Genomic DNA, 13,836 nt, shown 5'->3' on the forward strand with positions numbered 1-13,836 from the left:
CCTCGCTATTGTATAGGACAAGAGTGCCCCCTAGTGGCTCAAAATTAAGCACAAGGAGAGAGCCGGTGTTTGAAGCACACGTGCACGTTAACATACACATTCTTGTTCAGTCTCCTGTCTCTACTACTTTCTTGCCTTCAATCGTATTATTTACTATCTAGAAGCCTACCGGAAGTGGCCGAAAAACCTAGCCAGACCTGCACATTTAATGTCTGTGATCTAGACAGAGTTCAATTTCTGGACTTGTAGTCTATTGTCTTTCCTGTCTGGGCTGTAGTTCTTCTGACTGTACAGTTATTGTTAATATTTTTTATTGGCCATCGGTCGTGTGCGTGACTAGATAATGAAGGGTGAGACAGTCACCGGCCCTCCTATCTGGGGCGAGGTCAAGCCGCCACAATTGGGATCCAAGCTGAGGACCAAGAAGTGCTGGGAATTTTTTTGAGGAGCACCTGTACCTGATCTGAATAGCAATCAAGATGATCAAGAAGTTAGGGGCTAGAAAGACAGTTCAGGACTACAAGCAGGTACTGTTCTCGCAGAGGACCCGTTTGACTCCCCGCGCCCATATTGGGCAGTTTCCAGTCTCCCCAGCCCCAGCTCAGGGAATTCAGTGCCCCCTTCTGGCCCCCATGAGCACTTGAGTCAGTATGCTGATATCACCCCCTCCATGCACACTTAGATTTAAAAATCTATTTTAAAGAAGAAAACGCAGCAGCAGCTGGGGGCAGAGTGTGGACAAAGCTCCAGGCAAAGGAAACAACAAAGACAGAACCCCGAGATTAGAAAACTAACCAGAGAAGCTGCGCGTGGAATGAAAGGTGAGGGGCCAGGGAGGACCTGGAGTGGGTAGAAGTGAGAATCAGTTTCTAAGGAGCTGGAAGTGCTGATCATAGGCTGGCTTATGACTCTTCAAATGGTCTTCTAAGAGCCGTTGAACATCTAGCTGGGAACGTCGTGCTCAGATTTCTGTTTGCTCAGGGTCAGTCTAAATTAGACATTGAACTTTGCCTTAGGCCAGCTGTTAGGAATGGGCAGCCAAGACAAAGGAGACCTAGGGTTCATCTGACCCGCCTGTCACTCATTCTCTGGAGAAACCTAAACTCAGAGCAGGCAAATAATTCATTCTAAGTGGCTGAGCTGGACTGGGGTCTTTTTTTTTTTTTTATCTCCTCTTCAAGACTCCCCAAAATTCCAGGCGAAATCAGCTCTCAGCAGCTCTCAAGTCTGCTTCTGATCAAACAACCCCACAAAAGTGTGCACACAGACACACACACACAAGAGGTGTGGGGAGGGAGAGGAAGAGAAAGAACATAAATTGCCTTCAAGGTTGCAAAAGGATGTGTTCACTGAACTTTCTATCCTGGGACCTGAGAAAAGTTGAACCCCTACTTCAATACCCGTGACTATTAAGAACCATAATAAGGCCTGGAGACTAGACATGCAAACATGTACTGGAGGGGGTGACCCAGTCAAGAGCTCCCATGAGAGCGGGCAGGGCAGAGGGCTGGACTCCGAATTGACACATCGAATCCCTTTTTAATTAACAGCAAAACTGAGAAAGCAAGTTTAGAAGTTGGGAAGTAACTCAATCTTTGTAAAAACAAAAGGCGATAAAATACAGTTGTCCCAATATTTGGGTAGTTTAGAGCCCCTCGGCAATTCTGGGAAGCAGGGAAATTAGTTCAGCCTTGGCTGGATCATTTAGCGTTTGGTTGAAACACATGAGCCAGTAAGGAAGCCCTCATAGATGATGGAAACGCGATGATGAGACAGGTTTTTCAAGGAAGAAATGTGATTTTGCCAAGTGCTTGCTGAAACTGGGACAGACAACTAGAAAGAGGTATTCAAGAGGCCAGAACCGAGTTTACCTGCTTATTAGTTCTGTGACCCTGCCAAGGCCACTTACTCTCTCTGGCCTTGTGTCTCAATGGCGAAGTTACAAAAATAACAAAGGTTTGTATATTGCATGAAGTCCTTTAGCAACCATGTGTCAAGACTACAGTTAAGGGAATCCCAGCAAACATCAGGCCTGCTTTTTCCTGGCTGGGTGACTGAGATAAGTTTTAGACCCCCGAAACTTTGACTTGCTCATGTGGACCACGAGGCTGCTGAACGCCTGGACTGAACAATCCAGGCAAAGCAAACCTGAGAACCGTGATCTTTCTCTTCTTCATGGATGTGACTACAAACTTACTAGTTTCTCAGTGCACATAACATTTAGCATGATATGATTTCACGGGTTGATAAATATTGAAAGAAAAACATAAGCAGAAGAAAGAGGACATTGTCCCTCTTTAAGTGATCTAAAGATAAGGGATCTAAAGATAAGGACACATGAGGACTCAAGGTCTCAACAGCCTTGCTCACAGGATTAACTCGTGCCAGCCTAGCTAAAAGATGGCCATATAGATTTTTTTATTTTTTTAGGTGAAAAACACTAGCAATGATCAATGGTTTCCTGTCAGGTGGGAATAAGGTGTCTGGGGAGTGACTGAGAGTCGGTGATAATTTAGATCTTATCTAACATCTCCAAGGAGGGGCAGAGTAATCTCTAGTTAATAGACTCTGTAGAGACCTTCTGCAGCCCTCCAGGGAGTCCTCTAACGGGAGAAGCTAAAGGAGGAAGCCTAGATATTATGCAAAGGATCTCAAAAACCATTCATTCACTTCTTCCAAAAACGTTTGTTCCCTGTCCCAGGCCTTTGTGCTCTGTGTTTTCTCAGCCCAGTGAGGGACAAAGCAGCAAATCCGCACACCACAGAGAAAGGAGGGCAGAGGGCTCAGCCCAGGGTTAGAGAAACAGACCTCAGGGACTGCTCAGAGCTAGCCTGAGACTGCAGACCGACAGCTAGCTGCCTGCGAGGTGGAGGTCTCCCCGAAAGACCCATACACAAAGCTGCAAGCCACTGAGTTTGCACAAGCCAGGGCGAAGATGCCCAGCTTCCTCAAGTACAGTGACCCTTTGAAATGCGAGTCTTTATCATAAAAGCTCTCTTTCTTGGGCTGGAGAGATAGCTCACCAGCAGATAGTGTTTGCTGCCCTTCCAGAAGCCCGGGTTTGGTTCCTAGCACCCAAATTAGGCAGCCCACAGCCAGATGTATCTCCAGCTCCACTGATGATTGTAGCCTCTGTGAGCTGCCCCCACATACATAGCATAGATACAGGAACATATTCACATAAATAGAAAATTTTTCAAATTTAATTATCTTCTAAAAATGTCTAAAAATAATAATTTTATAACCGTTTTAAATGGGCCTGTGTCTTATTAATCCCAACCATATCCCTTGAATATTTTAATCCCACTGAACATATCTGTTTAATATTTTCCTCTGAAGAAATTTATTCCATCTATGTGCAAGATATTTTTAAATTCTAAACCCATCTTTGCATTTGTATGGATTGATAACCTCCTTACATTGACTGTTCACACACACACACACACACACACACACACACCCCTGCCCCTGGGGCCACAGCTGAGACTAGAGAAGTAGCTGGAGTCAACATCGTAGGGGAGAGATGGAAGGTGGCAGGCAGTGCAATGACAATGACCCGGTGTAACCAGGTGGCAGGCCAGGAGGCAGCTTCTGAGCCACAGCGATAGGGATGATCAGCAGACATGGCAAGCATTAAAGACAGAATGGGTTTGACTTTGTGACCCTGGCTGCCCCGGAAGACCCTGGCTTTCTAGCTTGCGTGACTGGGTAAGTGGCAGTGCGGTCACGGGTGTTTTTAAAAGCAGAAGCATGGATCTTGAATTGGACCATGTGACTTTAGGGCTTCTTTGGGCTGCTAAGTTGACATATGAGTCAGGAGAAGGGCCCGAGGCAGAGCTTCAGCATGGGGAAGCAACATGTGAATAGTGATCAAATTCACCAGTGTCGGAGATGTGCCCTAAAAGGAGCACAGGTCCTAAGAAGCATCCAGGAACAAAACGTAGGATGGGGCTTGTCATCTGAGTGGCAGGTGAGAAAGGAATGATCCCCATCAACAAGAAACAGCATCCAGAAGGAAGAGAACCAGAGAGAGGAGAAGCAGTCGTAGGAGCAGCAGGGGAGAAGGGCTCTGCAGAAAGGAGCTATGAGAAAGTTCTGCAGAGCAGCCAGAATGGCCAGGACCAGAAGTGTGACCACAGCGACAAGAGAACAACGAGAACACCTCCTGCTTGGCTGGCTCTTTGTGCCTCCAAAGCTTGTCCATGCTTCTTAGTTCATCTCATCCACACTATAGCTGGCCAAAGGGCGGTGCAGTTGAGGGCTTTGTCAGTCAGCTCCTATGTTAGTGATCCAGCTCCTAAAATTAGAGATTTCAGCCCAGGGTCTTGTCCACGCTCCCAGGTTCTCCCTGCGCGCCACAATGAGGAGACTCAGGGGCTGATACAGAGAAGCTGCTTGTTTGTAGTACAGATGGTGGACCATTTGCTTATCACACTTCATTCTGTGCTTCCCAGAACCCAATGATATCAGTACTCTGGCAGCATCTGAATGTAAAATGTGTTATCTAATTCCTTGTACCTAATTCTACACATAAGCGAGAGCCCTGAGGTTTGCAAACAGAGAGGTGACATGCACTCGTGCATGCTTTAGAAAGTTAATTTATGTTATTGGACATCTGCATGTTGGATACTCACATCGCTCGAAATAGAATAAGAAAATAGACCACAAAGATAAAACCTGTCGGAGGCTTCTTGTGCATCTGCATCCTCCCCCTGCTTTACCTGGCTTACCGTTCTAATAGGTAGACTGTCTTCACAGTGGGGAAGTAAAGGCATCCTGACATTTGGATCAAAAGCGTCTGGATAGATTTGATAAAGTCAATTCTGGCCTTTGGGTCTATCCTCCCACCCCCACACCATCCAGAGGCTGGCCTGACTATTCAACCGGGGTTTCCTGCTTGCTCATTCACCCCTCAGTCATCCCAACAAGAGAGTGGACTGTTCCCTCTGTTCTGATGGAGCTACTCAACCCAATCAACCCATGTGGGACGAGGCCTGGAGCTCTTCTGCCCCGCTCTTCATTGGAAGCAATTTACTGCACCTTTATCTCGGGAATCCATTGCTCTATCAGACATGGGTCTGATTCTCTCTCTCTAAACTTGTTGGTCATTTGTAATGCAGAAGGAACAGCAAGCAGAGGTCTCTATACCGCTTGATAATGTTTTGGTCTATTAGTTCAAATGACATCACACAGTGTTGGCACCATGAAGTTTGAATAAGGACCAAGACAGCTGTCACTGGGCAATGCTGACTTTCTGAAAGTGACTTGCAACCTTATTTCCAGGTGGCAACCTGATTTGGATCTTTCTGCTGACCCATAAACCTGAACTTCTATGTAGGATGCAAGCGTCAGGAATGGCTGGGGGCTGTTGAGAGTCTGTGCCATAAACCAGTGATGGTTGAGGGTTCCCTCCCCTTCAGCCTAGATGTGCCCTTTGTCTTTTTAAGTTTGCTATGGATGTGGTCCCTTTTCTTTGAGCTGCAAATGTCCAATTACACAAAAAGAATAAAAATGAACAGGGGAAGTGAGTTGTGGTCACAGATGCCCACATTACCTCCTATTTGTAGGTGTTGCTACAGCGGAAATATCTGTAAATACTAAATATGAAACTCACTCTTAGACTTGAAACATTGGAGCTGTTAGCTTATCTTGCCATTTTATATATAGAATAAACAAGTTGCATGCCAATTGTCTTACCTGTCAAAGACATTAATAAAAGATGCAAGTATGTGATCATGGGTCCTCTATTTCCCCTGCTGCAGGTCAGTGCAGCTCAACGGACAGCCCTTAGTGATGGTGGACGACGGGACCCTTCCAGAACTGAAGCCCCGACCCCTACGAGCTGGCCGGACATTGGTCATCCCTCCAGTCACCATGGGCTTTTATGTGGTCAAGAATGTCAATGCTTTGGCCTGCCGCTATCGGTAAACCACCCTCTGCTTTAGAGCTGCTGGTGGGCCTGCTGGGCTGCTTTCCTGCTCTTCCCCCGCAGCGCCCTTGGTCCTCAGCCTCCGCTCCCGCTTTGCTGGAGTCAACATAGACTTTCTCAAGAGACTAAACATCATAGTATGAGCTTAGCCTAGGTAGGCGGCATCCATCCCTAAGGAAAATGTAGAACCCTCTGTCCCTATGCAAAGAGAACGGTGTGTGTCTGCTGAGGCACACCTCACAAACAGGCTGGCAGCATCTTCCAGAGCAGTGTTTCCAAACAGCTGCCTGTATGTAGTCCTGATCCCACAGCAATGCAACTGCAAATCCCAAGCCCTAGCCTACCGCTGCTGCTGCCCTCAGCAAAGGATGACGAAGGAAAAAGCAAGGGGGAGCTGCAAACCCAATCCTCTGCTAACTCCTCCTTTGTCTGCTTCCTGCTGCTGCCTTGGGTTTCCTGACACCTCTCTTCCCTTGGGAAGCAAGTGGGTGAGTCAGCTCTGGCCTGCTGGGTGAGCTGTTTCTATCATTTCCTGGCTGATGTATGAGTGTGTGCATCTGGGCTTCTGACAATGGCATCCATCACTGGCTATCCCTCTGGGAAGGGGGTGTTTCACAAGTAGAATTACAGTCAGACTCCGAAGTCTGTGAGGTTCTATTCCTCTGTGAATCTAGATTCCCTCCGGCTTGGAATGGGAGTCAGGTAACAATATTCATTGAGTGGAGAGCAATGTATTAGGCTCCACCAAAAGAAATCATCATTCTTCATGTTGCCAGGAGGGAGAGAACTGTAGTACAAAGAAGAAGCACATTGCAACATCAAGTGCATACACATGTGCTCACAAACGTGTGCAAGCGCGCGCACGCACGCACGCACACACTTACCAATCTAATAAAGCAATTTAGATCTTGCCCTCAAACTGAAAGGATTTCAAAGACTCAAGACAGCCCTTAGTTGTTAGATTGACCAAGACCATGTAGAAGAAGACGGCATGAATCAAAGTCATTGTAAGCATGGCTAAACCTTTCCACCTCTTCCCAGATTCTCAGTGGCATTTACTAGGGAGAAAAACCCCTCTGGAAAGATGACCAGAGCCATCGTACCCCAGGTGCATGTACTTAAGCGTGGTACAGAGTTTTCGGTTAGCTCCACTGAAGGACGGGGAATTGGTCTGAGAGCAGAGCTGGCAATGATAGGTGGAAGCCTTCAGAGTGGCGCAGGCTAGAGGACCGACTGCAGGCCTGGAGCTGACTTTTATTTGGCTACGGGGATGGATCTTTGGAAACAAGCTGCACTGCAGTGATTTCTGCAGACAGGACTGACCTCAGGACAGATGACAAGCATGGTGCTGCTTTTACGGAGGAAGAGGATCCTTGACACTCTCCTGGGTGTCAGAAAAGTCAGTGGCACCGTTTCGATGTGAACAGACAGGCCTGGGGAAGAAGCTGAGGCCCGTCACTGAGGGAAGCAGCGGGGCATTCCTGAGGTGCCTGAAGACTAAGGATTTGGTCCAGTTGGCAAAGTGAGAGACAAGAGGAAAGTCAGACTAACAAGGTGCCCAGCGCTTCTCAGCATGGAGAGCGGGAAGCCGCCTATCTAAGTTACCTGTAAGGGAGACAGCGGGACCGGATTTTGATGTGCTTGTTTTCAGTACAGGAGGAGCATCACACGGCAGGTACATTAGGGAAAGCAAGAACAGAAGACTGAGGACGGGCTGGACCTGTCGGTGGTCAGCTTGGAAACATCTGGAGATGGTAGCCCATGAGTCTTCTCACCCAGCAAGGCTCCCAAGGAGCTTCCCTTCCCAGCCACCTTCTCTGGAAGCTCCAGAACAGAGAGGTGTGGTGATGCTGACGGTAGGGAGGAAGGAAAAGAAGAGAGACACGTGTGAAGTTAGGGAGTGTGGGAAAGGAAAAGAGACAGACAGATGGGTTTTCCTTGAACATGTATCAAAATCTCTTCTAAGTACCTGTCTGAGGGCAACTGCATGGACCCTGATAACAGCAAGGTAACAAGAGGCCCCGAGTGCCAGACCCTGGGCTAGTTCATACATAGAAGCCCCATACTAAAGTCACGCTTGCCATCCCCATGGAATGCATGGGGTGGGTCCTTATACTGCCCAGCATCACCCAGTGGAATGTGTATGTTTGAAGAATAATCCAGAATCGGCCTACTTAGTCACCAAGCTCAGTGGCCTTTCATGTCACAGACTCAGCCCTCGTCTGGTAGACTCTGCTTGCCCAGGATAGCCAAGACTTTCAGAGCCCGGAGCAAACCCATTTTCTGTAAATAGGTACTGATTCTTCACCAAGCCTTGCAGAATGTAGGTTGTCTTGCTGCTTTTGTCTTTCTCTGTGAATTAAATGCTGCACCCAAGAGGTTGAAGTTTTGTTTGTTTGGGGGCTAATAAAGGGGGAAGAGGGAAGCGCGGGAGTTTGTCCCCAGAGCCTTGCAGTTCTAACTGTCTCGTGGAAGGGGGGTTTGCATTACTCACAGGCCACCAAGACACTCACTAGAACATCACACTCCATGGCAGTTCTGCTTCTGCGCATCTGTCTTGGTGCCCTGGGGACGGGTGGGAGGAACAGTCATTAAACCAGTGATGTCGCACTTGGCTCTTTGCTCTGGTCTTCCTAGGGGCTCTGCCTTTCGCATTCACCCCCAAAGACAGTCTCCGGTAAAGACAGCTTCACGTCCCAGAGCAGGAGTGCAGGAGGGTGAGGCGGGCGGCTGGAGAAGAAGGGGTAAAGCAACCCTCTGCCAGCTTCTCTGGGTCAGTTTTCCTTCCTCAAGCAAGATATGGCAGATCATGAAAGACTTAAGAGCCCTTCTTTTTAAACCAAAGAATGGGCTTGTGGAAATGCGTATTGAAAGAGTAATCACGCATAATGAGAAGTCTGTGCCTTTTGTTGAGATGGTTTTCTGCTCCTCTTGCCTCTAGGAATGATTTTCTTTCTCATTTCTTATCACAAAGCCTCAGAATAAATTCTCATTGTTATTGAGAGAGAAAGTCCCCATTTTTCTAATGCCCTGCAAAGCTGCCACTGTGGGATATTAGTATTATCTCTAGCTAGAGAAAGGCTTGAAACATCAGACTAAAGACCGGGGGCTCCCAAACCAGGATTCTTTCTGCAGTCTTCCCCTTCCTGCACATGTAGGCCCAAGGAAGGTGGACTCAAAGCCCTGTACTCTCGTGCAGGACAAGGGTAGCTGGTAGGGTCTGCCTGAAGGCTGTCCACCCACTTCCAGCATCAGGGGTGAGCACTGGGGTACCAGGGCTGTTTACCACTGAGACCACAGCCGGCAGATTCTGGGTCAGACCAGCATCCTAGTCGAGTGTCCTGTAAGCACGGAGACTCGGGCTACAGGCTCTGCCTTGCAAGCCATGGAGAATGGCTTCCTTTCTGAAAACAAAAGGTCAGTGCTCGACCTCTGGAGAAGTAAAGATAAGCCCTGTGATGGTCAAAACATCAGAACATGGGAGGGCTTCAGTGTTTTGCGATACAAACAAAGCAACCCAAAGCGATAGTGATTTGTCTCGAGAAGGCGAGGAAGGAAGAGCTTCCTCCCAGTCAGCCCTACTGGCCCAGTGTGCTCCCTGCTGGCTGTTTCTTCCCACCTGCCTGCTTTCTAGTTCCACATTCTCCCTTTGGCCAGCCACTTTGTCCCCAAGAGGGATTCCACTTAAGGAAAGCTGCTGTTCCAAGCAGAGTGAAAAGTTCAATTTTAGGATTACTTGTGCCCTTGTCTTTGTCTCTATCCATTGGGAAGATAGTAGTATTCCAAACAGAAGCAATGCCACGGTGAGTTATCCTAGTGTAAGGCCCAAACAACCAGAACACTCAGAGCGAAGGAACTGCCCTTCCTTTTGGGATGCCTTCTTCTCGGCACTGTTTAGACCCTATTGTCACCAGGAGGTTAGAGAAGGGGCTAACACACCCATCCAGATAAACAGGACAGAAAAGACTGAGAGCAAGCTCCAAAGCTGCTCAGATGATACCCTGCGGTTAACATGACAGCAGCCACCCTTCCTCAACTCCCTGTTACCCCTGGCTAGCTTTCTCAACACCCTGCACACCTCCCACAGAGAACTCGCTCGCCTGCCTGGACAGCCCCTGACCTCAGGTTTGGAGGAGTCCAGGAGCAGCTTTGTTGTGAGGAGGGCCATGAATAGCCTCTGCATCCAGGCTCACTGTCCTGCAGTGGCCTCCCCACTCAGCTTCTCTGGATTTCCCTCTAGAACAATCTGAGGGCCATTCCCACCACAGTGAGCCAGCTTTATGTGGTGATGTGGGGTATTTCTGCATCGTGGGAGGTCGGTGGCAGAACCAACCAACACTTCCACGGCCCTGTCTCCCCCTCCCCATCACTTGGGTTTGGAAGTCTGCATCTGCCCACACTGAACAGTAAAGGGTATAGCAACAGCCTAGGGGGAGAGTACATGCAAACACTTGCAAATTCCACTCGGAAACATAAGAATAAACCAAGCACATCATCACCACTCTCTTCTAAACACCAGAGAAGCCCCTGTGAGAGCTGGGAGCATTTGGGAGGAGCCCAGAAGTCTCCATCTGACTGGCTCATGAATTCTTCCCACGATTCTGTGAGCCAGCAGTGGAAAGGGTACCCTCTGACAGCCCACAGCAGGAACGTTATTCTTCTAATTATTATTCAGGAAAACATCCGCGGGTTCTTGTTCAAGTTGTGTTATGTAATAAATTATACTGTGGGAAGAACAGAAAGAAAGCTTAATTTTACTCATCTGGAAGCTACCGAAACGAGCGCAGGAACAGCTCCGGGCGAAGGCTGTGTCTGCAGAGATTCTAACAGCTGTTAATTTTCCCACCCGGAACACACATTAGAGTGTGCTTTATGCAGACCTGGTGGTTGCGGGGAGTTTGAGTCCTGAGGTCGTTTTTATTTTTAGGTAGTATTTTGTGAGAAATAAAGCATGGCTACTTTAACTTTCTGTTGTCAGGGTGTTCTGTCCAGGAGAGGGAGGCAGCGGTTTTTCACACCTGGAATGTAAGTCTTGACTGTATGAACTAACACACCCTGGGGCCTTGGATTTCACGGTGTTGTCCTGCCCTCCCCAACAAGCTTTGCCTCAGCCATAAGAAGCAGAAATTGTATTTCATAATTCAAGTTAGATGTCATTGATGTATTGGTTAAAGAAGATGGGATTATAATAATACGTAAATTTCATAATCTTGGTGGCTATAGTGACCAAGACTTAGTTCTTGTTCATAACTCACCTAAAGTTCAGCTGGTGGCGATGCAATGGGCAGTGGCTGTGTTCCATACAGTCACTCGCATCCAGACCCGTGTGGACCCACTGCCATCCTTTGCTCAAGGCTCCTGAGGGTACCAATGAGTTGCTGACAAACAAGGAGAGAAAGCATGTAGGCTCAAGTGAGAATAGTTGGTTAGGAGACTGACCCGGCACTAGCGGGGACATCCCTTCCGCTCAGTTCTGCTGACCCATCTAGGAATAAGATGTAGAAAAGAGTCTTTGTGTTAGTCATGATGAAATGATGGGACTCTGGGGAACTTAACATTAAATACATTAGGTATTTGCAGCTTAAATGAAAACTTAAATAAAAGAAAAAGAAAATAAAGTCCTTGTCTAGGAAGCCACTTCCCTTCCTCTGCTTGGTGGAAACGAAACACAAAACGCTGAAGAGTGCTGGGAGACGGGGAATGCATCAGCGGCCCAGCTCCCACAGCTGGTTTGCTATTGAGAGGCTCTCACTGCTGGGACAGTGACATCGAAATCTACAGTGACTTAAATGAGCTTTCTTCTCCGCCTGCCCCACTCCTCGAGTTGTGACAGTCCTGGTTCATAGCTCGTTTTTATCAGAACAATCTGCATTGTTCCATGCCTGTCCGCTAGTGAACACCGGTACTGGATGCTGTGCCCTCTACTGGACATATCTAAAACATAATTTAAAAACCTAAGTAATGTGTGATGTTTTCTGGAAAGATGTAACAAGGTCAGTTCAACCAAGACAAGGCATCAACAACAGATCAAAGAAATGATTCCCTCAAAGTCTAGCTTAATGTGCCAATGAATTGACGGGGTGACATCCAGAGCATGGGCAACTCACGGGCAAGTGCATCACAGAAAGCACAACCCAGCCAGAGAGCAAGCCCTGAAGGCAGCCTCCCTGGGAGGCAGTGACAACTAAGTCTCCTCACACTAGCTTTTATAACCTTGGGGAGGAACCTTGGGAATCCTATAATCTACTGAGCTTCCTAAGGCTTTTAAGTTTTGTGAACTCGAGCCTCACAAACCCCTCCTCCCACCAAAAAAGAACATTTCAATTGAGAAGAAGGAGCTCCCCAACAAGTCACAAAGTGGGCAAGTGGAGCACTGGAGACCCAGAAGCCAGGTCTGCATCCAGAGACCATGGCAGCTCTGCTTGACTTACTGTTCAGACTCTCTGACCCTCAGAGTCCTCGCCTATAAAATGATGACTTTGAGTTAGGTGTTCATGGAAGCATGAGGACCAGAGTGTGGATCTCCAGCCAGGAGTGGTAATGTGCCTGTAACCCCAACAGGGCAGAAGCAGGAGGTGCTCTGGAGTTTGCTGGCAGCCAGTCTGTCCAAAAAGTGGCAAATTCCATGTTCAGGAAGAGACCTTATCTCAGGAGAATAAGGGGCAAAGGATGGGACAGGACAAACGGCGCCATCTTCTGGCCTCTGTATATGCGCATATGGGCAACCCCCCCCCCCACACACCACATCTACCATACATACATACACACACATCTATACAGACAAATTGGAATGTATGATGATCAAGTGTTCTCCTGGTCCATAAAAATAGATTAGACTAAATTACATCAAAACTGAAAACCCTGACGCTTCAAATGACACCATTAAGAAAGAGGTAAGGGGGCTGGAGAGATGGCTCACAGGTTAAGAGCACTGACTGCTCTTCCAGAGGTCCTGGGTTCAATTCCCAGTAACCACATGGTGGCTCACAGCTATCTGTAATGAGATCTGGTGCCCTCCTCTGGCCTGCAACAGACATGCAGACAGAATACTGTATACATAATTAATAAATAAATCTTAAAAAATTAAATAAATTTAATTAGTTTTTTTTTTTAAAAAAAAAAAGGAAAAAGGTAAGGCCAGGGGAATGTCTTCATGGGTAAAATGCTTGCCTTGCAAGTGCAGGAACCTCAGTTCAATCCCCAAAACCCGTACTAAAATCCAGATGAGGTGACCTGTGTTTGGAATCCCAGTACTAGATCCTGGAGAGTGGGTTCCTGGAGCTTCTAGCCAGCCAGTCTGGCCTAATTGGTAAGCTCTGCACGGTGAGAGACGGTGCCTCAAAGGAGATGGATGGCATCCTTAAGGATGGCACTGAGCATGCACACACACACACATGCGCACATGCACACAAACACATGCACACACGCACACATAAATAAAGTAAAAAGACAGACCTCATATGGGAATTAAAAAATATATATGTATATATATAATCTAAAACATAAAGAATTCCTACAATCCAATAATAAAGACAATTTTAGTGGATAAAAATAGATGTCAATAAAAGCAGTAAAAGATATGAATAAATACTTCTTTGAAAGCAAAAAATTGAAAAAGATACACAAACGAAGAGAAACACATTGAGAAAGGGTCAGCACCATTCACTAGTCCTTGGTGAAACGCAAGTCACTACCACCAGGTAACATCTACTAGAATGGTTATAAATTTTTAATAAATAGCAGTTATCCAAGTTTACAAACTGTTTGGGACAAGAGGATAACATGTCACCGAACATACTGTTCGCAGACAGCAGGCCTCTGGGAAGGGATGCCTGCAATGTGGCTGCGCTGTGTGGTGGAGCTGGGCTGGGCAGAGTGGGTGGTGAGGGGGCGGGAGCAATGCTCTG

At 47.4% G+C, this 13,836-nt stretch overlaps 1 protein-coding gene across 3 annotated transcripts in view; it reads left to right on the forward strand.

Moving 5' to 3' along the window:
* Positions 1-6,727, forward strand: part of Hpse2 (heparanase 2 (inactive)) — a 566,360-nt gene extending 559,633 nt beyond the window's left edge. For all 3 annotated transcript variants that reach the window (XM_050149558.1, XM_050149567.1, XM_050149573.1), the window contains one exon: positions 5,763-6,727. In XM_050149558.1, coding sequence (XP_050005515.1) covers positions 5,763-5,928 — 166 coding nt within the window. In that variant the 3' untranslated portion in view covers positions 5,929-6,727. The remainder of the gene's footprint in view (positions 1-5,762) is intronic.
* The last annotated feature ends 7,109 nt before the right edge of the window (positions 6,728-13,836 follow it).

Source organism: Alexandromys fortis, unplaced genomic scaffold (genome assembly GCF_014885135.2).
Source record: "Alexandromys fortis isolate MF-2015 unplaced genomic scaffold, M_Fortis_MF-2015_v1.1 scaffold_16, whole genome shotgun sequence".
Taxonomy (NCBI): Eukaryota; Metazoa; Chordata; class Mammalia; order Rodentia; family Cricetidae; genus Alexandromys; species Alexandromys fortis.